We start from the raw sequence: 16,006 nt of genomic DNA on the forward strand, positions 1-16,006 counted from the left end.
CATCAATGCTTTCTCCCTGGCAAGAGCACTTCTGGATCCGTCTCTGAATCAATACCAAGCACCGATGTGTTTCCGGTAATGGTGGCGGCGGAGTTGAGGTCTGAGAGGAAAATTCCCACAACTTGACGATCAACAACTGCGAAGAAAATTTTTGGGAAAAATTATTTGAATTTTCGTTACTCCATGCAGTGAGACGCCATCGCTGGTAAAATCGGAAGACTAGCAAAACGAACGACTACTTGATTTATCGTGGTATTAAACAATCTAAGATGATCTGCAAGTCATGTATGTAGTGGAAATTTGTTTAGGTGTATCTAGTTGTGGTTGCCGACCTTTGGTCATCATTGTGGGTGTTGCCAGGACATACTCGGAAGCAATATCACTGAACACTCAGGATTCTCTGGCGTCTGCTTAGATGTGTGGGTTCTGCAGACTGCATACAGCAGGACTATAGCATGAAACTGATTCTCAGCGAGAAACAATTTAATTTTACCAACAATGCTGCAGCTGACTTCAACGATGCATTTCTGTGCTGCACAGGAGCTAGACAGATATACTTCTTACCATCAATTAGCAAGATGGTGTAAACTGGCTGTTATGCCTCTTGTCAGCAGATTCTGTACACCATAGATAAATTGTTCAGTGGCTCGTTGTTTTAATCAATTTAATTAATTCATCACTATATGTACACTTCTCTAAAGTCTAAATACAACCTGCTATCTTTCTTTCACGTTTTTTGTATGCCAATCTCATCTTTGTTGGTGTTTCTAACTGCCCAGTTTTCCGAGACTAGACACTGTCTCATGATCAATCAGTATGCACGGCATTCGGCTCAATTTTGGCTCCCGGTAGCCCAAAATAAATTGCCCGCACAATTCTGGCTCATCTTCAAAGCTGTCTGCTCCAAAATAACGAGTACACAAGACGGAAAAAACCACTTGGGGCTTCCCAGCGATCTTGACTTGTTCTGCCCACTCTCGTCTTTGTTCGTGGTCTTTGGAAACCGGACAAGCCTCACACCTTCTTTCAGGGTATTATAGCACCCAGCTGCCACACAGCTTCTGACCATTATCGCCGTAGCATACGCTCGAATATTGCGCGTTACCTATTTCCTTTAGGTTTTGCGCTAACGCGATATCAGTTCTCACTTTTACGTCACGCCCCAAATCACTGCTAGAAACCGGATGCGATCAACCGGAAGCACATTATGGCGCAATTTTCTTATAGAAACCTTGCTATTAAAAATATAAAAATATTTTTCCCGGTATATGTACACCTTTAGAACTACCACATAAAAATTTAAAATATAATTTTCGATTTTTGCGTGTCAGTGGCCCTGTAAAACAACGCTTCCCGACAGGAATGCCTATATTAAAAGCTCACTATGGTTCATGTACTCTAATGTCCTTTCATACCTCCCCCAAACTTGCGTGTCGCTCCGCCGCTCCGTGTAAACAAGTCAATTTTAGAGTGTAGGTCGTCATACAAAACAGATCTTACCTAAGTACCCTCTCTAAACTGTATGCATGCCATACACACCGCGCGCGCACGCTTTCACGCATCTGCTATAAACAAACATTACTTAAACTGTCCCAGATGAGCGAGCAAATCAAAGCTACAGTACTCCTTTCACTTATAGCATTGTGAATAGCAAAGTTGTAATACAACATCCAAGAAATCACAGCATAAACAGAATGTAAGGACGCAAACATGCCAAAATCCAATCGAGAGCAACAACCAGCAGCATGTCTGCAGTCAAGTTCGATAGATATACGCACATTTAACACTAACGCGTCTACTCGTAACAAACACTCAAACCTGACCGACGCACTGTGTACGTATATAAGAATCACTAAAAATACTAAACTTGTAGAAACATTTGCTACTCCAAAGGTCTCCACCAGGTTCGAATTGACGCGTTACCAACGGCTAACGCATGTTCTCGTATCTTTCATTACTCCTCTGGCTCCCTCTAGAGCATGTTCCGCGTCTTGGCGAGAGTAGGCGCTAGCGGGAACACAATTTTTCGAGTCTGGATAGCGGGTGTCAACGTAGTAATTGTCGTCAACCATTACAGCATACCGTTTCAGACTACTAGGACATCCGGGTAAGTCGCCGGCTCCCAAAAAGAAGCCAATATTGTTTTTTCGCCGACGATCCGCTGGAATGCCCTGACGGATATACAGCAGTCCTTTCAAGGCTTTTTCTACCACTTCGTGGCAGAAAAAGCAAACGGCAGCGTACCTACGTGCGTCGTCGGACCACGAAGAAATCAATGTCTCCGCGACGCTGAGATCTGCCTCGGCTTGTTCCACAAACATGACACCTACATGTCTGTTAGGAGATAAATCTGTCTCACTATAACCAAAGTTGTTGAAACTCTGACGATGACTAGAGTTAGGATGATAGCTTGGAAATGTTTGGTTGCGGCTGCGTGAACGAGACGACCGGAAACGTCTGCGGTGTCTTCTGGCGTAGGAGTTCCAAGTTGGGTAGTGCGCACGATACGAACCACCCCAGAAAGGAGAGCCACCTTCAGAAGAAATATCGCCTCCTCTCTCAAGACGTTCGATTTCGTTCAACAAAAACTTGAACACCTCTTCCGCATCCGGATCGTCCGTCTTGTCAGGATGCCACTCTAGGTACATTCGTCGAATTGCCCTTTTTCTATCAGACTCGGAAAGTTTCCATATCTCTTCCAATTGTCGACGGACCAAATCCTTCTTGTCTTGCAGCGTTTGTGGAATTTCAGAATCCACAGCGGAGTCATTACTTGGTTGAGAATCGTCCCTCAAAACCATACTAACTCCGTCATTTAACTTTGTCTCTAAGACAATGGCATACAGTGAAAGCACGCTAACCACAACGGGTTCTTCTTTTCCCATATCAATGCCATAGTGAGTAAGCAGCTCCGACTCCGTCTCGTCGTCGCTGCATGCTCTATAAAGAATGACGGCATAAACAAAACGGTCGTCGTCTAGCTCGTACGCTACCCACTCGTCTATGTTGAACCTGTAACCGAGAGGTGATTGACGGAGAAGTGCAAGATGGTCGGGAATGACTTCCATACCGGGGTGAAACGAAAAACAGAGTGGACTATCTTCAAAATCTTCAAGATTACATTCGTAAGGAATGCCGACATCCGTCAGGAAGTCTGGTATTAAATGTGGATGTTGGCAAGATACAATAACGAGCAACTTCATTTCAGGGAGTTCAGTTTGAAGTAATATCTGCAGCTCAGAAACAATCAAGGCAACCAGTTTAATGCTCCCTTTCTCCATTAATGAATTTGCTTCAACATACAAAGTGGCTTCTGAACGCGATCGTTCAAGAAAGCAGCACTTCCGGCTACCCTCCAGCTTTATTACCTTGCCGTCTGTTGTACGTAAGCAAGTCCGAATCTCTGGCACACACTTAACATGAAAATGATTCTTAAGTAAATCGAGACCGCGTTCCAACGTTTCCGGAATCGTCGGCTCATTTCTGGACCAAATGTAAATACTGCGAACTCCATGAACAAAGTAGCTAGAAGTCAAATGAGCTTCATACCGGGCGGCCACAGCGCTTACGTCCTCTTCTGCGCACTCGTCTAGAACACTCAAACAGCACTCGGGATCCAAAATTTCTTCAGTCAACTGTGACAGATTGCGCAGTCTTAGTGTTTCTGGAAGAAGATCGACAGTCTCTTTAGAGAGAGACGAGAGACCACAAAGTCTAAGGTCTATCAAGAACAGAAAGGGAAGACCATCAACATGTTTCTCCAGATGAAAGAGATCCAAATATACAAGCCTTTCGGATAACGTTAGTACCATCTCACGACTTGGCAAAAAAAGCGGTTGAAGAGCCTTCTCAATGTCGACTGGAGAAATCGTCTTAAGAGACACTTCGGACTTTAGCGTCGTAAACAACAGTTTTACAAGAGGCTTCAACATCTGTACATCTCCGGGTAAGTTGACCTCACTGTCTTGATACCGTTCATGAATTGCCTCCAAAATCCTAGCACAATGAAATACCCGTACTTCTTCATCCACTCCAATTCGTTTCAGCAAATGCTCGTAAGCTACCAAATAACGAGGACAGCGAAAAAGATAAGGATGAAATGTGCTACCAGTAGAAATAACCACTTGATAAGGTTTGACAAACAACTGTTGATCAGGCAAGAAGATACATTGACTTGCAGTTAAGAGCTCGACTATGTTTCGAGCGTCAGTGTTAAGATTGTTTGTAAAACATTCACTATTACGCAGATCAGTGAAAGGCAACAGCTGTGTTCCAGAAGTGGGAATAAACTTAGCCAGATGACGGAATATCGACGACAAAATGTCTACCATACATAAAACAGTTTCCTTTCGTGTCTCTTTCTCGGGTTGAATGTTTCGTCTTACTGTCTCAATCAGACAGCTCAAATGAGTGAGCACCGATGTAACACTGGGAGCCTTTCGAATACCAAGATCTAGGCAAAGAACGTCAAAATTTTTGACATGATACACCAAACGAGGTTTGCTCACCAAAGCCTCTGCAGTCCAACAAAGTTTTTCATTGTCTAAAGTAAATTTGACTCCTTCCCTATAGCTGGTTGCGTAGTTAGATACCTTGTCACGTTTGTAGAACGGCAAAGCAAGTTCTTCCAGCTTCCTGTTAACTGCAACCGACGAAATAAACCGAATCTTGGCGACATTTGCCAAGAATTTGTCTTTCCAAAACTTCTCCATACTGTCAGCAAGATGAGCCACCATCACATCAGATTTCATCCTCCATTTCTGGTAGTTGATCGGTTCCTTTCCTGTAAATTTCCAAGTTAACGTTTCGTTCTCTAATAACTCTGCAAACTGTAAGAATTCTGCAGTAGAACAAACAGTCCTCAGTCCTAATTTGACAAGAAACTGTAACCATTGCCAGACATCCTCTAAAGAAAGAATAGACTCTGGAGGTGTAGGAGGAAACTTCTCTTTCGGTATCATCATAACAAAAACTTGAACAGAAGGATGATAAAAGTCTGCAACTTTGCTAGGTACACCTTGTAGGTCAAAGCAAGGTGTATCGCGTAAAGTTATAATAAGATCAGTATTTTTATCGCCAGATAGCTTCATCAGTGAAACAAGATGTTCTACACGAACGCTTTGAGACATAAGATAAAAGCAAGGTAAAATGTAATCAACGTAGATATCAACTGCTTCCTTTCTGTGCAAACCGATTTTGCTGTAGAGATAGTTAAGTACAATCTTGTACTTGAGGAAAGTACATGATGCTTTTGACATCCATATATCACTTCCAGCAGAGATCAAATCTATTGGCAAAGTGCACGCATCACGGTCTGTTGGTACGGACACCAGGTTACCTTCTAACGTCTCAAACAAAGGCGTCTTTCTTAGTTCATCAAAACCGAACGAGTTCATAGAGTTGATATTGCTCTGAAAATACTTGAGGATTGTCTCTGCATCAATCACTGAAGTTGCTTCACGACATCGATTATTAAACAGATATCGGACAGCTTTCACAACAGAGTCGACATTGTCAATATCTGCAAATTGTTGTACTAGTTTCTCTGATTGCTCTGATGCAAATCTGTATGTCTCTCTAATAAAATCGCCCACTTCGACAGCACCAACTTTCAACAAAGATTGACACACGTCTGTAAACGGTCTAGGCGGTTTCCTTTGCAGTGACCAAAATACAGTGTTTGACAAACAGAACGGAACCAAGAGACTACCATTGCCCGCCGAAATAATCGGTAAATCTTTCAAACACTCAATGAAGTCGCTCAAATTTGTCCCTTCCATTAAATAAGACCACAACGTACTGATCCACTTCTTATCTGGACCAACGGCTTGATTCCACTCTTTGTATTGATCACTAACCAACCAGTCAGGAGGAAACACGCCTTGAGTTGGCAAATACTCAGCCAAATCACTTGGGCTTAGTTTCTTCAAAACGGGATCTTGCAAACTTTGTAACGTACTGATGAGTTGACCATGCACAAACAGATCAAGCGACCTAGGTAACAGATCACTATAACGAGAGACAAGTACAGGCGAAGACGTTGAAAACTCTCGCAATTTCCCATCAGCAGTAACAAGAAGAGGAAGACCACTCAGATCTAGATATCTTTTCTCACAATTCGCATCACTAGTCGCGTCAGGCTCAGTCGGTTTCACCACATAATAAAGTAACAATTCCGCAGCACTGTAACTCTTCAAAATTGTTTCTTCTAGACTTCCAAGTTGAAGGAGACAGCAGGAACCAGCAGTTCCGTGACTTTTCAAAAACAGACGAACTGCTTCACAGTTCACAAACTCAACACTTGCGTCCTCCTTAGCATTCAGAATGGCACCATGCAAAAAATACGGTGAAAGGACGAGAGGAAACCCACATCGCAATAAAATTAATTCAAGTGCATAATCATATTCAGTTTTGAACATCCAACGGGAAAAGTACCCTGTCAACAAACCAACGTCCGTTTTCTTACCAATTTCAAGCCACTTGACAAACATGATTTTATCATCGTTAGCCTCTGTTGGAAAAATCTCCTTCAAACTCTTCTTCTCATCTTCAACCGCTATCGTCATATATTCACAAAAAGAATATGCAGGCTGTCCGGTGTAAGGTAGAAGAGGGCAATTGTGTTCGAAAAGGTACACGCACAATTCCTTACGTAGCAAATCCACATAGGAACCTTCAGTACAATTACCAAGATTCATGGGTAGCAAGTGATGGAACCATTCCAGATCCTTGCGCAAACATGCGTATGTGTAGGCGTCACCTTCATTCAAAGCCACGTAGTCTCGAGCTTTTAACAAAAATCGAGCGTATGCTGGAGCCAACACAAATTTAATAAGATCTTTGTTCCATTTCTGCCTAGGCGACCCAACCGAGCGTCCAGAATCAGACCACAAATCACGTCTCGTTGAATCCAAAGCAAAATGACCGTTTATCTGAACAGGAAGATTCCAGCACACCGGAAGAGGTAAAAAACAAAACAAATTTGTCTGTGAAAGTGCAAGATTCTGTCCTATAGGAGCAGCTATTCCTACACGAGGCAGCAATGCCATCCTACTGCCTTCTCCAATAGCCTTGAAGTCGTCATGATGTGGTACTCCAATGGAATGATGAACTAACCACCGGACTTCCATTGCTGCGTTTCGTTTAGAAAAAACGTGGGGATCCTTCACAGACGTGTGTATATTGATTTCGTAAAACGCAGCATCGTGGGAGATGTCGGCTGTTGCCTTATCTTTACTCTCTGCTATTACCGTCGACATTCTCCGACGTTCGTCTTCAGCCTCAGAAGAAAGATTAGCTTTTACCTCACATAACCTAGTGACTTTAGAAGTTGCAGAGATGGAAGTCATCTTGATACAAGTAACATTATTGAGAAACAGTAACATGCTCGGTGCGCTTTGCATAAACACGTCCATCATCGTCTCTACACGTTTACCGTCGCATACGTATTGACTAATAAGCGACTGTTCTGCCACTTCCTTTGTTCGTAACGGCAACCTAAACAGAGTGCCACCTTCCAATGTTATTTCATCAAATGATTTGTAGCAATCCCAAATATCACAAAACTGACTCCAAAATGTCTCATTTGTATCATACAATCTTCCAGGTTTCTCTTTAGTTGCTCCAAGAGCATAACGACAATGAGGATCCAACACACAAAATGTCTTGTTGTCAGAAAGAAAAGATGGGCAATCAGTCAAATGATAGACAGCATTGAAACCTATTCCATATTGCCCAGTAAGTGATGGATCATCACCTTTACTACCTCTCCCAAGATTCTGAATTCCTTCGATGTCTGCATCCGTAAACGGTCGATTGTTATACACACAGATGGCAGGACCTTGTAATGTCTTCCACTTATCCGTAAATATACGTTTCGTCTTGTGTTGCCTTTGATCGAAAATAATATGTATTTCAGTCGCCTTGGCATCGTCAGCGTTTTGCACAAGTTCTTTCAGTATCCCGTCGTCAGCTGGATAGCCTTCTAAAATGTTTTGAAGACGCTTGGTAAGAGGCTCACTCTGACCAAATGGCCTGCCGGGTATATCTCGAGCAAAACCGTCAAGCAATTTCTCTCTCACTAATTTTACTCCGAGCCCTTCTGCGGTGGCGCGAGGCACACACTTGTGCACGTACACGTGCATTTCTGTTAGCGCATGATCCATCCAAGGAGCATCATTGTATGCCAACCGAGAAGCTGGAATTAAACGCTCGTCTTTAGATAAGAGAGGAACCTCCAAACTTCCTCTAAATGTCTCCAACTCACTCATGTCACTAAACTCAGGAATAAAAAGCTGTTTAACGTACTTGACGAGTGACAGCGGCAACCGTTCTCCTCTCACTTTTTCATAAATTTGCTGCAATGCAACAACAAAATCTCTGGGTTGAAACGTTGTTCGCACTCCAGTAGCTTCCAGCAATTTCTTCATATATGAAAGTTCACTAGGAACCTTAGAAAGGTAAGGTGGCGCGCTTTTACTCCACTGAAAAGCCAACTGACACGACTTCATTGCGTAACCTCCAACAACAATCCACGCCTTGTCCTGCAGTGCACGCACAATCGCCTCTGCTTCGTTATCCTTGTGTCTGCGCTGCAATTCTTTATACAATTTGTCAATGGCTTTTATGAACTCCGACGAATCATGTAGATCGCTAATGAGCATATCCAATTGTTTGACCAACATTGACAAAGGAGGTAAAGACCTGATACCTAGCACAGTCCCCACTGCAGAAGAAGAAATTTGAAGAAAATCGTCAATAATAAATGCTTGAGAGCCGACTATGTATCTGCACTTCCAACTATAACCTTCTGTAGGAGTAACTAGTTTCTGATTAGGATGTTGATCCGCGTACCAGGCTATTGGGTAATCACTCGGACATCCCTCTACGAACAGAAATCGTGTATTTCTAACATGGGTCAATTGCGTATCTGAACACGTCTCCTGATTCCCACACAACTTAGTCATAAGCTTGATCAGAGCTCCGATTCTCCGCTTCGCTCGTTCATGATTATCTCTCTCTAATGATTCCACAGTTGCACTTCTCTCTACGACGTCATTCCAAGTAAAACATCCGGTAGATCTCATTCCTAATTTCCTTAAACCACCAGTTAACTCGTCTCTCTCACACAATCCCTTCACTGGAAACCTACGTTCATCTTCCTCAAATAACTCGGATTCCACACACTTGGGATCAATCATAGCTGATGCAACACGTAGCACTTGCCCATCCGGACTACAAGGAAACAAAGCTAAGCTTCTCAAACATGGAATAAGATGATCACTGATGAAGACACGGGTCAACAGAGTCTTCAACAAATCGTCCCTAATCTGAAAATCCAATTCTTGTAAGTGAGGTGCAAACCATTGTGAAACAAAATTCTCTTCATCAACAGTTAGACTTTGCATTGTCCTATAGTTTGCTTTGTGAAGACCTTCCAACACATGATTTGGCAACTCTACGTACCTTGGACAAACTTGTTTCATAATTGGCTGTGCGTGTGGCAAAACTTTCCACACAGAATTGGACAAAATCACACAATCACGCAAAGAAATCCACTTAAAACCATTATTGCTTGTGCTACAAAATATTCTCTCACTTCCTTTCACAACTTCCTCATAGAACTGATCAGCTAAAGTGTGCCAGGCAGCATGACGACGATTCGCTTGATTGGGCCACAAATTGTAATAACGAAATGAATTAACATCAGACTCCTCTCTGCATTCTAGTAACTCAGACAAAGACTTCAACATGGAGATGTAAGACTGAATCAGACAATCATTGATCAGCTTCTCGTTCCACGCTGCTTCGACATCTGTTTTGCCTCCGACTCGTGTTTCCTCTGTGCCGTGCCACCAGATACCCCGACGGTTAGATAGTACAGCAAACGTGCCATTTACGTGTAAAGACAAACCCGTTCTTTCTGAAAGAGGGAGAAAACAGAACGTTTCTCCATCTATAGCACAAGGTAGACAATCCGCCTGCAATTCAACTGCAACGCCAGCAAACGGAACAAATCCACGTTCACGACCACCATGTTTCATCGAAAATTGAAATGCATCACCTTTGCCGCCTTCTGAGCACACCAACCAGTTTGCACTATGCACCTCGTCTGTATGAAAGTTACGCCATTTGATTGCACAAGTTGACGAACAACCAGCAGTATTTTCAAAACGTCCTCGTTCTACTTGTCTACATACGGACGTCAACAATTCCTGATGAGACAAAAGACTGCTAGATGCCTCTGCTCCTGCTTGGACAGACAAAATCTGTCTCATGTCTGAAGGACTGATTGCGTCTGACTTCAATTCGAACACTTCAACCGACTTGACATGTTGAAGGAAAATTAGCAGCTTTCCGCACACTTCTTGCAATGCTCGCAATGACGCTTTAACTCGATCTTCATCATAGGCTTCATTCTTTATTTCATTCACAGCAGCTTGCTCGTTAGTCCGAAAAGGAAAACGAAATAGAGTTCCATTAAACTCAGCGCGTTCTACCAAGTTGCACCCAAAGACGTCAACATAAGGCTGAAATTGATCTTTAAAGCGCTGGCCAATGGGTCTTTGTACAAAGTCAATTTTGATACCAGGTTGAGACGGGTTTCTGATGTGATTTCCGAGATGACTCTTGTGAGGATCAAATATAACCACATATCGACGACTGACAAAACTAGGCACGTCAGTTATATGATAGACAGATGTAAAACCCAATCCAAATCGTCCAATCTTTTCTAGTTTGGACTGTTTTGTAGCAGCAGCCAACTTTGAGATATTGACGAAATCCTCGTCAGAGAACACAGAGTCGTTGAAAGCCCACAAGGCAGGTCCCTGGCATTTGCTCATTCCTGGAGCAAGCAATGAACTTCTAAATTGATCGTGTTCTCTCCAATCTACAAGAAACTTGACGCTCGTTGCTTCAGCGTCATCAGCATTTTGAAGCAATTCTTTGAATATTCCAGCGTCGTCTTTGTATTCTTTCAAAATATTCTTCAGTCTTAGAGTCAGTGACTCGTGGGGTCCCAACTGTTCGAAAGGTAGCTCTTCGGATGGAGCCAGACGATTGCTAAGAGATGGCACACCTAATTTGTAAGCAGTATCAGAAGATACCTGCTTGTGAATAAGACGATAATCTGCAACTTCTAAGTCATCACTACGACGAAGACATTCAGCATCACAATACATCAATTCTGAGCAAGGACACAATTCTAGAACATTGTCTTCCCTGTCCACGGGAACAAGCAGGTTTTGTTGCAGGTTCCGCGAAAGGATTGATCCATCTCTAGTCAACCAGTTGAGAATTGCTATTGTCAGTTCTAAGTCGCGTCCCATCTTCTTGGGCTCCACTTGGATGGTAGAACTATCATAAAACGCTTTCATTGAAGGTAAAACACACAGAATGTCTTCTTTTTCAAACTTTGATTTCATTCCACTTTTCTTGAGAAGTGTACTACAAGCATTCAAATGAGGATAATGCCCAATTTCACAAAGCCATGGCTCTAGTGGAACAGGAAAAGTGCTGGAAACAGCCAATTGTTCAGAACGTACAAAACCTTGTGATCCATTCAACCACACCCAGTCGGCGGGTGCAGACTTGAGACCGTCTAAAATAACTGTTGCAAACGAGCTACTGAAAGCACATCCCAGTGTACTGAAGACTTCTTGAAGCATTCTATCAAACTCTTCTCGCCCACTTTCTTTAATTGATTTTGCTTTCCACAGCTTGTGAGCTACAATTAGTTGTTTGATTACTGCCTCATACATGGTACTCAAAGAAGCGCATGAAAGAAACTTGACTATACTTGGAGATATAACCGATGCATAATCAAGGATAGCCAACTGAGTTCCAACTGTTAACTGAAGCCTTTCTGAGCTGAGGTCATCAGAAGGCACAACAACACGACAAGGCAAGCAAGTTGGACTAGAACTAGCCCACGGCATACCAAATGGCATAATAGAAGAACTGTGTTCAATGACTGGCATCCAGTCTACAGCAGCCAACGCCTGCCAACACGTCACCCAACCATGTCTGTATGTTTGTGCCAATAAGAGTCGCTGAGCCCAATCCTCTGTATGCAGTACTTCCAGTAGTGTTTTTCCCATCGACTTACTTTTCTTTGCAGCAATACGTTCAGCCAAAACGTACAGTTCGTTTGCACTAATATCGCTCAATTTTCGAAGACCAATACATTGATGCAGCAATTTACCATATTTGCTGTTCGTGGCAAAAGAGCCAACAGCAAAGACACACTGATCTCCATATAACTCTGAAACATGGCGCTCACTTGGGTTGAAAACTGCATTAGGAGCTTTCAGTTGACCATCACCAGTTCGAACAAAAGGAAGAGATGCTATAGTCCGACGAGCGTCACTGCTCATAATGTAAATGTTGTCCAAACAAAACTTGATTAGATTCTCTTTGGCATCCACAGAATATGTATTAAACTGATTAAACACAAACTTGATCATAACTTCTTCGAGGGTAAGCTCAAAGTAGTTGAAGTTCTTGGAAAAGTACTGTAGTATCTGCCTTGACGCCAAATTAGGGCTGGCAACCAGATTTGCAACAATGGGAAGAGTCTCCTCAAGGTTAACCGGAGCCACTTGACTGCAATGAGACAAAGATACAAGATTCTGTCCACCCCATACACGAAACACAGGAAGAGATTTTAGAACATTGATTTCAGCACGTGAAGGATGGCAAACTTGAAGAGCAGAAGAAACAACACTCAGCAGTTCACGCTTCTGCGCAAGAGCCAACGATTGGTACTTGGAAGAAGAAACGCCTGCTCGAGAGATGCATGTAAGTATTTGCACTGGCATGCAGATGTAGTTATATACATGACTGCAAGACACAAGGTAGCTAGACGGTTGGTACAAAACTGTACAACCCAAACTTTCCAATCCTTTTGCCAACTCCTTGCTAATCCGTACGTCGACACCAGGTACTTCAGCAAAAAGTGCAGGAAGAGGTGCAAGCTGCATGAGATTCTTCACCCCACTTGTTGAAGTAACTGGAACAAGGTACATGTGCTCAAACTTACTTAGTGGAATGTTGAACGTGTTTCGATTGATCCAACCCCACAATTCTTCTAGCCAGCCATCAGTTAATCTTCTATTTACAGTATGAGGTCTTGGAATCACAGCTCCACACCCATGCCTCCACACTGATGACAACACTTCTGATATGAGAGGTGGAACGTCACTACGTTGGATGTTCTTCAGTTGTGTATGACTTGTGGTAGCAACCTCTTTCAAGATGGTACAAACACCCCTATCAATATCCTGATCCAAGAACTTTCCATCTTGACCAGGAAACAATGACCTCGGACATGATGACGATTCAAGATATACTGCTGCTGAATAACCTTGATATGAGAATGATGTGAATGTCCTATCAGCTAATGGTAGTAGATGTAAGCCAACCAAACTGTTAAACCTACGATCACTCAATACATACTTCAACAGTTGGATTTTATTGCGTGGTTGCATATTCTGATAACGATTGCTTTTTTTCAGTTCAACTCTGATGACCTCAGGACATATTCGCTTGCAACTCACTCCATAGTCACTTTCTATTCTAGCTAAGCAAGATGCAACATTGGTAGCAGGAAATGTAACTTTGTGACCGATTCTCTTCATTTCTTCAATTGCAACTGATTCAGCTAGACTCAGTGTGTTTCCAGAATTGTTGCAAACTAACACATCTCCAACACGTTCCCAAAAGTTCCCTGATGCACTCTCACCATGCAATACTTTCAGCTTTGAAAGAGAGCTTAGAAGAGATGGCACAACATACAGTGACCAATGATACTGGACATGCTCGATGTCAGGCCACATGGCATAAATGTCTGTCACAGAAACAACTTCGCGATCGAGTTCAATGGCATGTTGAATCAGAGAGGTGTAAGCCAATGCTATCAACTGCTCAACTAGCAGACGATTCCATTCTGCCTTCTCATCTTTTGTTCTGTCTTCTGCTGGCCATTTGAGGCTTCTGCGATTATCAGCCACACTGAATGAACCATGAACATGTACAGGTAGACCACTATTACTATCTGCATCATCACTGGGTGGCAATGGAAGAAAACAGAAGATCCTTCCCAAGTTTTCTCCATGTTTGGTTTTGCGACCAATTGGGACAGCAAGTCCCACCCAGGGAATTTGTGCCAATTTGGCTGCCATCGAATGCACTTCAGGATTCGTTGTGCTGATGTAATTTTCAACTAACCATTGCTGAGTGATAGTAACTTGTTGCAACGTGCACGTAATACTTGCCTGGTAACATCTAGACAAAACAAATCCTGATTTCACTCTTCCATCAGCTCTAGTTGCTGCTGATATACTGCTCAAAATACTTTCCCTTTCCCTATGAACAACTGCTCTTGCTGCTTCTGACAAACACACTTTAAAAACTTCGCAAGCAGCTGGTTTGCCAGGCAGCCACTCATAGATGGATATCATTTCCACTGTCTTGAGAAACAGCAAGACAAGATGAGCATCAGCTTGAAATGACTCAAACAGATCACGAATTCTTTGTGAAGAAACGACATTGGCTGACAGATCTGGTGACGGTTCTTGACGTAAAGGGAATCTGAATAACGTACCATTGTACTCAGATTGTGACAAATCACAACCAAGAACTTTATATGGACCAAACTGTTCAGCATATTTGGGATTTCTGGCATCACTGAATGAAAATTTTCTCCCAGTTTTACCTTGAAAATGCTTCTGATGAGGATCAAAGAATCCAACAGTGTTACCACTAACAACACTAGGAAGGTCTACAAAACAAAGATGCTATTACTGAAATTTGTCAGCCACACTGTTACTACAAGTAAGTCAACACACTAAAATTCCAGGTACTTATACTTCACCTTCTCAGAATGTACACTATATTAGTGTCAAATTACACACTTGCCATCCTGAAACAATTAATCTTATCATTCTTAGTCTCGCGTAGCCAGACCCTAACCCCGCCCTCAACATTCTGGCAGAGACCATATCATTCTATGCTTGATGACAACCATCCAATGAATAACAAAAAAGCAGTTGCAAAAACCTCGTTTGCAAAATATCAGTCACAAACTTCATCACACCAGTTTCATTATCAGGAGTAGCACTAAGGCCGTGTTTCCACTAGCTACACTTTAACTAGTTTAGCTTAAACATGTTTATAAACTAAACCAGTTCAAGAAAGCGACTGTTCCCACTAAAAACTTGCACATCCTGGACGTGCAAGACAAACAGTCTTGGACCACTGTAGTATTCAGCGAGCAAAGCTCGTTTTAAAGTACTGGGCTGCTCTGTCGACGAATCAGAGCAACTGTTTCTTGCCACTGATTCAGCATCTACTACTAAGAATTTGCACGAGTGACCAAGAACACCGTCTTCTCTCTGTCTGTAGCTGCTGATTCTCTCCTTTAGTTAATGACCACTACATCTTTCAAGGCAATCCTATACCAGCAAAATAGTCAATATCATCAAAACGATGTTGTCAGAAGCCATCTAAGCAAGCGTGCTACTGTCACATGATAGTTAAACGTAAAACACTTGGCTAAACCTACTACAAACTAATAAGAAATCGGTTTAGGTTTAGAATATACTGTATTTCTTCGAATAGTGGCCACCCTCGTTTAGAAGCCGCAGCTGAAGAGATTTGTTGAAAATAAAGGTTACTCTCGAATTGAGGCCGCACTAGTCTGCAAAGTTACTCACCACGCCCTATCACTTCCTCTGGTGCTCCGCTTCAATCTCATCCTATTACATGCACACCTCTATCAATTATAACATAATATTCGTGGCATTTACAGCTAAACTACCGTGGTTGACACCTTCCAAAGTGTCCAATTATGTCAACAGAAACAAATGTGACGTTCAGGTACTAACATGTAGAGACTTAAAAATAAAGGACGCCCTCAAATACAAGCCGCCCTCGTTTAGAGGCCTCAGTTCCGTAACCTTGTTAAAATTAGAGGCCGTGGCCACAATTCGAAGAAATACGGTAA

At 42.5% G+C, this 16,006-nt stretch overlaps 1 protein-coding gene across 1 annotated transcript; it reads right to left on the minus strand.

The window, feature by feature from the left end:
* Positions 1–1,567: 1,567 nt before the first annotated feature.
* On the minus strand, positions 1,568–14,922 carry LOC134179651 (sacsin-like). Its single transcript, XM_062646586.1, has 2 exons — positions 14,916–14,922; positions 1,568–14,782 (listed from the first exon to the last, which is right to left on the minus strand). Exons 1-2 carry the CDS (start codon positions 14,920–14,922, stop codon positions 1,920–1,922), a joined length of 12,870 nt encoding a protein of 4,289 aa, XP_062502570.1. The 3' UTR covers positions 1,568–1,919.
* Positions 14,923–16,006: the final 1,084 nt, after the last annotated feature.

Source organism: Corticium candelabrum, chromosome 5, assembly GCF_963422355.1.
Source record: "Corticium candelabrum chromosome 5, ooCorCand1.1, whole genome shotgun sequence".
Taxonomy (NCBI): domain Eukaryota; kingdom Metazoa; phylum Porifera; class Homoscleromorpha; order Homosclerophorida; family Plakinidae; genus Corticium; species Corticium candelabrum.